Below are 12,140 nucleotides of genomic sequence, written 5' to 3'. Positions count from 1 at the left end.
AACATTTCTATGCTTGTTTTGGAGTTGCCATGAACAGAAGGGAGGGGGAGAGAAATTTGAAAGAGCAGTGCAGCAGTTTGCAACTGAAAGTGCGTTCCATTCTTATCTTGCAAAAATTATAACTAAGCTACCAGAATTTCTGCCACGCAAAACTCTAATTGGAGAATGTGATTGATGGCTATTAATGTGCTTTGTTGGAGAATATGAATTATGATACACCCAGTGGGGTGGGGGGAAACCAGGGTCAAGGGCGACAGTGAATTACGTGTCTCAGAATTGGCTTCATACAGATCATGCTAACATGTTTGCTCCTAATAAATTCTTTGAAGTTTTTGAAGCTTGGCTCGAGGCTCATGATTTAATTAGAGCAACTGCTGGAATCTTGACAGCAAGCCAATTCTGTTGTTTCTATGGATCTCCAAAATCACTATTTCCAACAAAGACTACAGAATTCCATAGTGAATCACTAGACTGTAGAAACAATATGTTTCCTTTGTTTTCATCACAGTAGTAACAAAATAATGGCGTTAACTACTGTATATGGAGAGAAAAAAGAAAACAGCTCTCAGGACATGCATCTAAAAATGAGAAGAACCTGCTGTCCACTTCAGGCTTCTGTAAATCTTGTAGCAACCCAAATCCCCTTAACCTTAAGACATTGAAAAGAGAAGAAAATCAATAAACTCAATCGACTTGACATTTTGAATGAGGATCATCTTCCATCAAAAAGAAAACAGTATGTGGCAGAATACTGTAAATTCTGTATGTAGAATACTATAAAACTGAAATTTCAAATTCAGTTGAAAGGAAGAGGCAACGCCATTAAGCCAGTATTCCCTTTACAGTACTACTAGGGTTCTGTAACTTACTGCAGTTCAAGCAGGCTCTAAGAATTGGACATGATTGACCAGAAGGAGAAAAAAAGGGCGCCGAAGCCCAGAAGGTGAGAGAAAAAGTGAGGAAAGAATTCGTGAAGTCTTTGCAGAGTGCTGGCATTTCCAGCTGAAAACCAATTTCAGGGTAGGCTTTCTTATATGGTAAGTGAGCTAGAGATAAATTGATACAGCGGCTACAAAAGAATGATATCATGGGATGACAAGCATGGGAGTTGATCTGAGAAAAATGCATATGCTTAAGTACAGTAAAGACAACACCTATTTAATAATCCATGTCGTTACGGTGGCAAGAATGGTGTTTGCCCAAAAATGGAAGGCTAGAGAAATCCCTAGTGAAGATGAGGTGATAGATAAAATCTTGAAATTCACTGAAATGGATAGGCTGACTTTGGAACTGAAAGATAAGGATGAGTCAGAATACTATATAATATGGAATAAATTCTATTACTGGAGGGAACTGAAAGGGAGTTCAGTAAATGAAAGCAGAATAAAGGATCTGTAGGAGGGATATGAGAGATTAAAGACTTAACTGAAATGTAATGAAAGGAATTAAAATGTATAAAGACCAATGTAAGACCTATATAAGATATAGAGCATACAATACAAGATGTAATGACAAAAATTGATGTCAAAGAAGTCCACCATGTTCAATGTTTTTAAATAATGTATTTAATAAAATTTATTTTAAAAAGAAAAGAAAAATGCATATGCTTTGGGTAGAAATACCTTCTGTGATCCCAGTGGAAATCTGTCAACTTAGCAAAGTAATATCTATCTTGTCCTACCCATGCATGTATGTACAGATAGAATGAGCTTTGGAGAAAAGCTGGTGATGAGCTTCTTATCACCATAAATTTACATACTACCCTAACCAGAAAGTTACTGAAATAGCCATTTTTGAAAAGAGACCAAAAAACAGCTGCAGAGATGTTCTACGAAATATGTCATTTACAGCTTGATTAATCCTTCTGGATGTCCCTCATCTGCATTTCATTGCTGAGGATATGGTCTTTCCAGGTGCAGTAACATGCTTTCCTGCTCCGCACACCTTGGTCCAGAGGGAGCTACATGCCTGTTCATCCACTGATACTGGAAAGAGACAACTTCAAAATATACACTTTCCAATCTGGAACAAGTTAGAGGCATAAATTGTGCTAATAAATTATATTCCCATTCAGGGAATGTATACCAGTTCCATCTGTTCCTTTCCGTAGGACTGTAACAGCAACACAAGATATTTTCTAAACCAGGGAACTCTTATATAGGCCAGCTCGTAAGAGGAGGTAGTGGAATCAACTTTCATTATTCCATGTATGGCATGTGCAGCTTTCTGCAGATTGAAATTTTGTACATTCTCACTTTAAAGGAAGGTTGTATTTAACTGTATTGTTTGAAAAACATATGGAAACCCATTAAAGCATTTAAAATCTATCTGAAGATGAAAAGGACACAAAATATCTCAGAATTGTCATAGAAAACTTTATGAATTCTGAGAAGTTTTTGAAAAGAACAAAATGTCCCTGCAGAAGTAAGCTTAAAAATAATTAATGAGAAAGTCAGTGTCTGGTCTGATGAACAAGTAATGGACAATTAATTTTGGACAGTTAAGATACTCTCTTGTTTATTGTTTAAGTTCAGGAATAGTAGACATTATTATAATAAAAAGGCTGGCTGTATTCATTCCAAATGAAACAGGATCCCAAATAAGATTTTGTGCTCTTTTTGTCTGTAATTGGGCTCTCAACCATGAAAAACAAAGATTTTTAAATGGTACTAAATAGTCATTTCTTTCCTTAATTTGATGATTTCCTTACTTATTTAGAAGATCTAAATGGGGAAGGGAGCAAATGGTACTTTCCCAAACTGCACAGTGATGTCCATAGCCAGATGCTTTGCTCCTGGGAACAATCACTACAACAACCTGGTGATTGGAGGGAAGGTGACAGAAGCTGGAAATTGCATTCTACAACAGTTGGAGGGCATTGAGTTAGAATTATGTAATAAAATGGGAATAGGTAAGATATCTAATATCTGTTGCTCTCGAAACAAAGGAAAATGGGAAGAAATAGATTTGTATGAAGCCAGAGAATAATATCAGGATTGAATCAGAAGTAGCAAGCTTAATCAGAAACAGATTATTTGCTGTTTAGCAAATTATATGATTCCAGGTCTTCTGGGAAACCCAGTGAAGAATACAAATTGATTGGACTGTAACTGATGTGAACCTCTTATTTTATGATATGTATGTGTTGTGGCCCCGATTCCCGAGCCTATGCTGTCAGAGGAAGAAGACCTGGAAGATGAGGAGGAGGAATTGGGAATAACTTCCTCCCCAGGACCTTCCTCTCTGGCAATGCCTTCCTCCCCAGGACCTTCCTCCCTGATAATGCCTCAGGTTCCATCAGACAACCGAGAGGAACAGCCTGAGATTAATCAGGAGGAAGGCATATCGGAGCAGCCCCTGACAGAGAGTAAAGAGGAAGAGTGTTGGCTCAATCCTAAGCAGCATCATAGGGAGAAACGTGAGCAGCAACGTAGGAGGCATGGGAGGGTCAGAGAGTGAGCTGAGTCATTGAGCCACACCCCACAGGGGATAAAAGTGGGTGTGTTTTCAGCTGGAACTTTGTACGGGACAAAGTTTAACCTTACTTCAGATTTTCTTCGTGAATGACTATTTTTGTGGACTGCCTTGTGATTTTCTGTGAGTAAAACTTTATCAGTTCGGACTTGGCAGGCAGGACATGTGGGAATGCCAAGAATATTATCAATTCCAAAGAATTAACTCTGTGAAGTCTGAGCCAGCTTGCCTGCCTGTGTTGGTGTGAGTTTGTACTCTTTCATATTTTGGAAAAGAGGAAAGGCGAGGCAGAACATGTATGTATGTGTTAGTTTAAACCACATATAATAGAAATGCATTAAGGCTTCAATGTCTTCCTCCAAAGGAAACAGAGCCCTAGGTAAATCCTGACATCCCTAAAATTTCTTATAACTTGAAAGAGAAATTGTAGTGGAATACTGGTGAGCCTATAAGGTGAAGAGTGGAAACCCCCAATTTCCTCTTCCAAATATCCTTTAAATTTTCATATACATGCTATCATGTATTTTCCATGGGGAGCTCTCCCTTAACCCAAGCCTGTCTGTATTTGTGTCAGAAAAACCCACAAAGCTTAATTGAAGGGTGCTTCTGGATTGAAAGGATTTGCCAGTGACAATACTGTTGAGAAAGGTATAAGTGTTGTACCCTATACTAGTGATCGCCAACCAATGGGCCACGGCCCGCTGGTGGTCCATGAGAAAATTTTGGTGGTCCACAGAGAAATGTCACCACCACCCCAGAGAACCCCAAAAGCCAATTAATCCAGGCTGCAGGGGAACACAAGGCTGCACCACCCACATGGCCCGCGGGAACCCTCCCTGCCCACTCACTCCTTACCTGGCAAACTTACCTGCTAAGTTGCTATTTTTCCTTTTTTTTAATTGACCATCAGCTGTTCTGCTGTGCCGGGAAATTTAAATTAACTAGAAAGCAGGAAATCACTGGATTTCTTGCTTTCTAGCTAATCTTTATATCTTCAGCTCTGCTTTTAAGCAGAGCCGAACCTTCCTTAGGACTGAAGGTTCTATTACTCAGTTGCAGACTCAGATAGCCGATGGCAGAAACACAAATCTCTAAGTGAATCTGTGATTCTGTGAGCAACTCAATCTGCCTGTCTGCTTTGCCTGATTTTGAGTAAAAGTTGCTCTTTTTTAATAAAAAAATATATCAATATTTACATACATGGTGTGTTGTGAGTTAATTTTGTGAGTTTGCTTGCAAGCAAATTTTATGTGACAGACTGAGCTAGCCAATGGCAGATAGATAGATCTCTGAATCTGTGATTCTGTGAGCAACTCAGTCTGCCTGCCTGCTTTGCCTGATTTTGGGTAAAAGTTGCTCTTTTTTTAATAAAAAATTCAATATTTATATAAATATTTATAATATTTATATATAAGCCATGCCCAGCCAGTCACATGGCCAAGCCATGCCCACAAATTAGGTCATGCCCAAGAACCGGTTGTTAAGAAATTTGTATCCCACCCCTGCCTGTGTGTGTTTGTGTGTGTGTGTGTGAGAGAGAGAGAGAGAGAGAGAGATTAGATCAGATATCTCTCTCACACACACACACCAACGTCAGCAAGCCACCATCAGTCAGAATTCATATTTATGGTCTGTGGGATTTAAAATTATGAGTTTGGTGATCCCTGAGGTCCAAAAGGTTGGCGACCCCTGCTCTATGCTGCTTTTCTGGTGGTTAAAAAGTAAAAATGAGCAAGCCCCAATAATTCCACCAGTTGTTCATCTAGCATTTTAAAATGTGGTTAAATATTTCAGTCCTTTTATGGGAGAGAGCAATCTCACAAGAAATAAATGCAATCAAACTTTTACAAAAAGAAAAGGCAAGAAGAGCTATAATAGCTCATTTTAACTTTAGATGTTAAATGCCAACGTTCCCTATTGAAGAAAGTAAATTCAGTACCACAAGCAAATGACAAGATTGACAAAAATGGATAGAATGGGTTTTAAAATTGTAAAGATAAATTATTTAGTCATGAGCAAAATACATGTATAAAAGGTTGAAATACTATATAGACAACTATTGAGCAAAATGTTTAATTCCACACAGAGTTAAAAGATAGGAGCATTTAGTAAAAAACATTAACATTCTAATACAAATTCTTTCCTAGACTTATAAACTATTCCTTCAGAATTAGCATCTGTTACTCTGCTTCAATTTTCTTGGATTTCCTTTTTTTCTGGATGTTCTAAAATTTAATCCATGTTAATTTCTGCTTTTCTTGACCTCAATCTAGCAGTTTTGGTTTTGATGTTAAAGTGCTTCAATTTTTATATTCTAAAGTTGGGTTATCTTTCGGTGTACATGACAGAGAGCCATCTCTTGTTAAAAAATGTGCATTGAGAACAGTAAGTTTGTATTGTGAATAATTGTCTGTAGCTTGCAGGCTTGCCTGGAAGCTGGCATTCACTACCAAAATATATCTATATAATAAAAGATTACAAAGCTGTGTCACATTTTTCACGTACCTAGAATGTTTATGTACATTTAAAACATGGCAAGATATGAACACAAGATTTTATTTTGTGATTGTATTGGATGAGATAGATGAAATCAAGACATTTGCAAGATATGTAGGATTTTATGTTCCACTAAACAAATAAGAAATTGCTATTCTGAAAGTGGTTTTCCTTTTTGAATAATCCTAAATGTTTTCTTTTCTAGTATTCTAATGTATTATACTTATTATATACTCTATCCCATTTGCCACTGGTTTAATGTAGGAAATATGGTCATTAAATTCTGCAGTAACCTAAATGATGTGAAGGATGATAGAAGTCCATTTATCCAAGGACCACTTTTGAAATGGTCAAACTATCTGTAACATAACCAACAAAGTTGGCAAGGATTACTACAATGGTTATTTTATTTGTTAAGATTATTTAACATGAAGAGGAAGATGGAAGGATGGAAGAAAAGTCCCTCTTCTCAAATATTTACTGTCCCAACTTAAATTATGAGTCTTTTGTTTGTGTTGTTACAGAGCTGGCGGCAAAGATGGGTATTCCATTTTCCATGAAAGTTCCAGTCTTTCAGATTCTTGTAAGATTATAAAATGTTTCTTGGGGGACTGGAATGTTTATGGTTTGCTTCATTTCAAAACAGAACAAAATATTCCAAGCCAAATTTAAGCCAGAAACAGCTCAACCTTTGTATCTTTCTGATTCTCTTGTACAGTCATTATTATGTTTCTGTGATGGAGCAATGCTGACATTTTCATCTCAATGTTTTCCAGTTTGAAACTTTCACTTATCATAGTATATTCACTTGATTCTGCAAATCATCCTTCATCTAACATTCAGGACAATGTAACAATTATCCAAAATAACCACGCAATTTCAATTCACATGGGTATGGATTCACTTTATTCTAATTAATATTGCTATGTACTGTATACAAAGTAAATTTGATGTGTGTGTGTGTGTGTATCTCTTGTTATTTTTCTTGTTCTGCATTTGTAACAGCAGTATCTTAAAAATGCAGTTGCAATGAAAGGATGCTGTCTCTAGGTGCGTACAATCAGTTTGACAGTATTCTTCCTTTGTGGATTAGCAATTACAAACACTAATTAATTCTGATAGCAAGAAGAGTTGTCTGAATATTTTCTCCCCAAATTTAAGGAAAAGTGAATAGCAAATACTAGTAAAAGATCTCTTGTATAATGTCACAGAGCAGTGTTCAGAGTTTAAATATTAACTACAGAATAATGTTTTGCAGATTAAAACTATTTCATCCAGGGTACATCTGCTGGAGGTACTGAAGCTTCTTGGATTTAGAGTTATCTTACAGCTGCAAATCAAAGCTAGTTGAATTGCCAGTGTGCAAGTCTTATATTCTTCTCATATGTCCACGTGCCATGTCTTACTATTATTATATATCTGAACTCTGGATTTTCAACAGGGGATCCAAGATTCCGTGAAATTTAAATACGATATGATCTTTATGTAAAAGTTCAGAGTAATGTCAGGGTACTCTGATCTAACCGTGCCCCATAAAATGTGATAGAGGAAAACATCTGGGTTTGGTGTGTATTGTTTTTCTATTGTCAGTGAAGAATTATTATTTTACATTCAAATATTCCGATTTAGTTTTTCAATGAAATTAATCTCCTATATAACAAGTTACAGTGATCCGAGTTTTCTCTCTTGGGCCCAAGAGAGAAAACTCGGATCACTGTAACTTGTTATATAGGAGATTAATTTCATTCAAAAACTAAATCGGAATATTCGAATGTAAAATAATAAAGGGCAAGAAGAACTTGTTGCCAGGAATATTTATGGATGTCGCAGCCTTCCATTTCTCAACCACATGCTTACTCTTATTCTCATAAATTGAGGCTGCCTGAAATTCACACTTAGCCAAACTTCTGGACTTTCAGACCAAGTGGGATGGGATTTATGTTTTTGTTTTCATAATGCCAATTTAGACTAAACACAAGTAATTATAATTCCATTAACTCACCTGCTGATGGTTAAAATCTCCCTTGAGGCATGACAATTCCAATTGCACTAGGAAACTGTACTTCCATTCTATCACTGTACTGGCGATGAGCTGATCCATGTATTCCTTGAACACATTGTGAAGCACTAGCTTTCTCTCTTCTGGACTTTGCATTGCAGAACCAGTGGCAATATTAGGCTTACCAGGAGCACTGCCTAGATTAGGCACAAAAGATTGGAATGACTTGCTCTCTCTCCGACAGAATAGTGCCATGATTCTCCCCAAGATTAGAGACCACTTGGATGACCAGTGTAATTGTTCATACACTACATTTCATTTTAGAAGGTTTATTTTTGTCTGATTCTTGATATAAACCATAATGTTTGCAAAGGAAGCATTATTTTCCTTTGCTCCAATCCAGTGATTTCAAAGTTGGTAACGTGGATATGTGGATTTCTGGCATGCGAACTGGGGAATTCTATGAATTGAAGTACACAAGTCTTAAATTTTGATGTTTGAAAAACACTGTTCTAACTCATAAAATCAGTTTTGTAAGCCCCAGTCAAAGTAAGTGAGCACTGACATGGTTGCATCACCAACAGGAATGCTTCCCTTTTTCTCTCAATGTTCATTACTCCAGCAAAGCCTCCAATTCTCTCTTTCCAATCATGGCCAAACAAAGGGGTATTTTTAGTAAACAGAAATAAACAAGGCAGGGTATTGCATGCCAAAATAACTAGACACAAACAAAAACAGTTTTCCCCCCATGCCATCACTCTGCTAGATACCTAATTCCCATGGTATCTAACCATGTGGTAGGGCTGTATTGCTATTATCCTTCTCATCTTTCCTACTACCTACTTCTATTAGTATCTTATAATTTATCACTTGATGTTTGTATCTTATGATTGTATCTTATGATTTATGATCTGTGACTTTCCACTTTGTTGTTTGTATGTAGACTGACAGTTTATGCACTGGAGACAAATTCCTTGTGTGTCCAATCACACTTGACCAATAAAGAATACTCCTATTTCTATTCCTATTCTTATTACTGCAAGGATGCACCTCATCATTCCATCTTTGCAATAATAAAGCCAGCCAGGATAAGAAATGTGATCTGAAGGCATTATGAGGCATATTAAAGAGCACATTCACCCTGCTGTATTTCTCCCTCTTCTTGGTGATGTCTGCATGATGTCACTGTACTAAACTTTCTCCCTTCCCTGCCATTGTCTTTGGATTTTGAAGATTAAAAAAAATATCATATAGACTTGATAAAGCAGACATAGAGAAAAATGTGTGATGTCTGTGGCTTCATTTCTTTGTCTGGACACTAAGAGAATAGTTTAACTCAGGAGTCTCCAAACTTGGCAACTTTAAGACTTGTGGATTTCAACTCCCAGAATTGCCCAGCCAGTATAATTAGCTGAAGAGTTCTGGGAGCTGAAGTCCACAAATCTTAAAGTTGCCAAGTTTGGAGACTGTGGTTTAACTGATAAATAGGTGCTTTGTGACCCTTATAGCCATTTTTGTCAGACAATTTATGGTCTGCTCAAAATGGTATATATACCATTTTGGTATATATACTAGGAAGCTCAAACTGGTATCTTTGGCTATTTTAGCCATAGTGAAGGTTTTCAGTATTAGCAATATTTTTTATGATATCAACAGGAATACAATAAATCCTGGAGTTTTAAACAGAATGAGCTTGAAAATTGGTTAATTCAGATAGCCTATATGTATTTATGACAGCCCATTTTATATATATACTCTCTCTCTCTCTCTCTCTCTCTCACACACACACACACACACACACACACACACACACACACGGACATGTTCCATTTCACACCCATATCCAAATTTCTCAGAATTTTTAATATATCCCTTCTACATTCATTATTATTTTAAAAACTCTCTAAAAATATGAGCACTCTTGACCTTCAATGTTCAGTTTACAGTTTCTCTTCAAACAAAAAGGAAAAAAACTGTTTGATGTTCAGAATTTAAGCCTCTCCTTTCTCTCTGCAGACACCTGCATAATAATCAGATCCAGCATTTGGGAATGCATGGTTTTGAAGGACTCCATAATCTGGAAACTCTGTGAGTTGCTGGATTTTCTTTCTGCTTTTACTATTTTTATACAGGATTTTGTGTTTCATATGCTATTTGTTTATTTTTGAATGATTGTTTGATTATATATACAGTATAATGTTGACTCTTGGAGACCACATACATTTTCTCCATGACAATCTGAGCCCAGCCTGGTCCTTCAGATATTCCATAAGGGATACCCACCACTACAGTAACTGAGTCTATTGATTTTGCTGGTTGTCATGCCCTTTATTCTGCTTTCCATCTTTCCCAGTGTTACAGATTTATCAGGGAAGATAATCTGTCTAAACTTTGATAATTTGTGTCTTGAGTGAGAACTCTGGATTAATTTGTTCTATGATGCATATTTGTGTGTGTTTTCTAATATTCTCAGCTATCAACAAATCCTTTCCAACAAAGCATAAGCATGTCAATACAGTTCCTATCCTGCTTCTTCAAAGTCCAATTTTCACTTCTATAGAGTCACATGGAAAATCATTGCTTGCATGATTCTGATCCTTGTAGGAATAAACACATCACAGCATCTGAACATCCATTCCAAGGCCTTCGTGGCTCTCTATCAAATGTTAGTCTGCAGCGTATTTCTTGACTGGTTCCTTTATTCATGCAAAATCTTTATATAAAACAGGATGCCATAATCTAATGAACCAGAGCAAAACAGACTGATTTTAGGTTGGCAAATGCATTAGGCTGGCAAATGCAACTCCTTATGTTGTTCAATATAAATGTTGAAGATATATCAAGGAAGGCTGAATTGAAAGAAACTGAGCATGGTTTTAAATTGCAAGCCTAACAGAAAATGGGGGAGGGGAGAGATGTCAAGAAGCTTGGAACTCTTATGACTGTCATCTGTCTGTTAACATAATAACACTTCAAAAACAGAACAGAATAGGATGCATCTGAAGTGGCAGGAGAAGCTGGCAAAAGAAAGATAGAATTTTAAAAAGGAGCCAAATCTTTGTAGAGAAAAACCATCCAGAGAAAAATTCCACCATGGATCCCTATAGAATAAGCAGTTGGGCATTCATCCACGATGTTGCCAGCTGTTCCAGACTAAGCCCATTCCCTCTTCCACTTGCATGACACAGGGTGCAGCTGCAATTAAGGGGTTGGAAAGAATTCCAGAAATGTTCTGCAGGTTTTGTATTAGGTACTGTTGCTACCTGACAATTCTATCATCAGGAGGTTAATAAAGCTGCTTGCTTTTATTAAATCTCATATAACAAAATAATCATTCATTTTGAGTACTTCCAGAAACATCTCTCCAAATGTTGTACCTTATCTGGTTATGAACTCCTGTGGAGCAAATTACACTGTAATCATATAGAACTTTGAGGCGCATCTCAGGAGCCATGGAATTTTATTTCCCCCATCAAGGATGGAAAAAGAGGACTCCATCTGAAGAGGGAGAGATGCCCCATTTTTAATATTCTCAACCTGCAGAAGAGTCTATCATCCTATCTCCCTCAATATCAGAATGTCAACTTAAGGACAGGTAACAATGGAATGAAATGGAACTTTTCCTAGGGGTGTTGGGAAAGCCCATGGATCTCCAGGATTTCCAGTCATCCCTGACTTTAAAAAAATATCTGGAATTAGCTCCTGATCCATTCCGGGTCTTGAGTTGCTTTAAACATTTCAAAGAGAGAGAATCACAACAAAAGCCCAAGGAGTGGAAGTGGGGGGGGAGTGGAAATGCCACACTTTTCATTTTTTTCTTCCTGATAGACTTGTCCTGCCATCAGAAGCTCTAGCATTGGCATTCTTTCTTCAGGGATTATTCTTATATTGTACTAATCCCTGCTGTAAAGGCACTCATTTTTAGGCATACTTGTTACATTCAACCTCAAAATATACACTTTCCTTTGTTTCTTTTACAAAAAAAAATGGTGTTGTGTCTACAGGAGGAAGCAGATGCTGGAAGGTAAAGCAGTAGTGCCAGATTGCAATGAGTTCTGTCTCCCACCAGGCATTGCTCTTGTGCAACTAAATGGCAAGGTATTTCCCCTATTGCAATCCTTGCCACCAAATCATCTGCTTTCATACGAGACAACAGGAAGAAAGAAGGGAG

General features: G+C 37.1%; 1 protein-coding gene across 4 annotated transcripts in view; it reads left to right on the top strand.

Annotated features, from left to right (window-relative positions):
• Positions 1–12,140, top strand: part of LGR6 (leucine rich repeat containing G protein-coupled receptor 6) — a 147,223-nt gene that overhangs the window by 92,591 nt on the left and 42,492 nt on the right. For all 4 annotated transcript variants that reach the window (XM_087959525.1, XM_087959524.1, XM_087959526.1 and 1 more), the window contains exon 6: positions 9,986–10,057. In XM_087959525.1, the coding sequence (XP_087815651.1) occupies positions 9,986–10,057 (72 nt within the window). The remainder of the gene's footprint in view (positions 1–9,985; positions 10,058–12,140) is intronic.

Source organism: Notechis scutatus, chromosome 3 (assembly GCF_049901735.1).
Source record: "Notechis scutatus isolate UNSWTSFEM ecotype Mainland chromosome 3, rNotScu1.2, whole genome shotgun sequence".
Taxonomy (NCBI): Eukaryota; Metazoa; Chordata; class Lepidosauria; order Squamata; family Elapidae; genus Notechis; species Notechis scutatus.
This window is presented reverse-complemented; position numbering and strand designations above follow the sequence as displayed.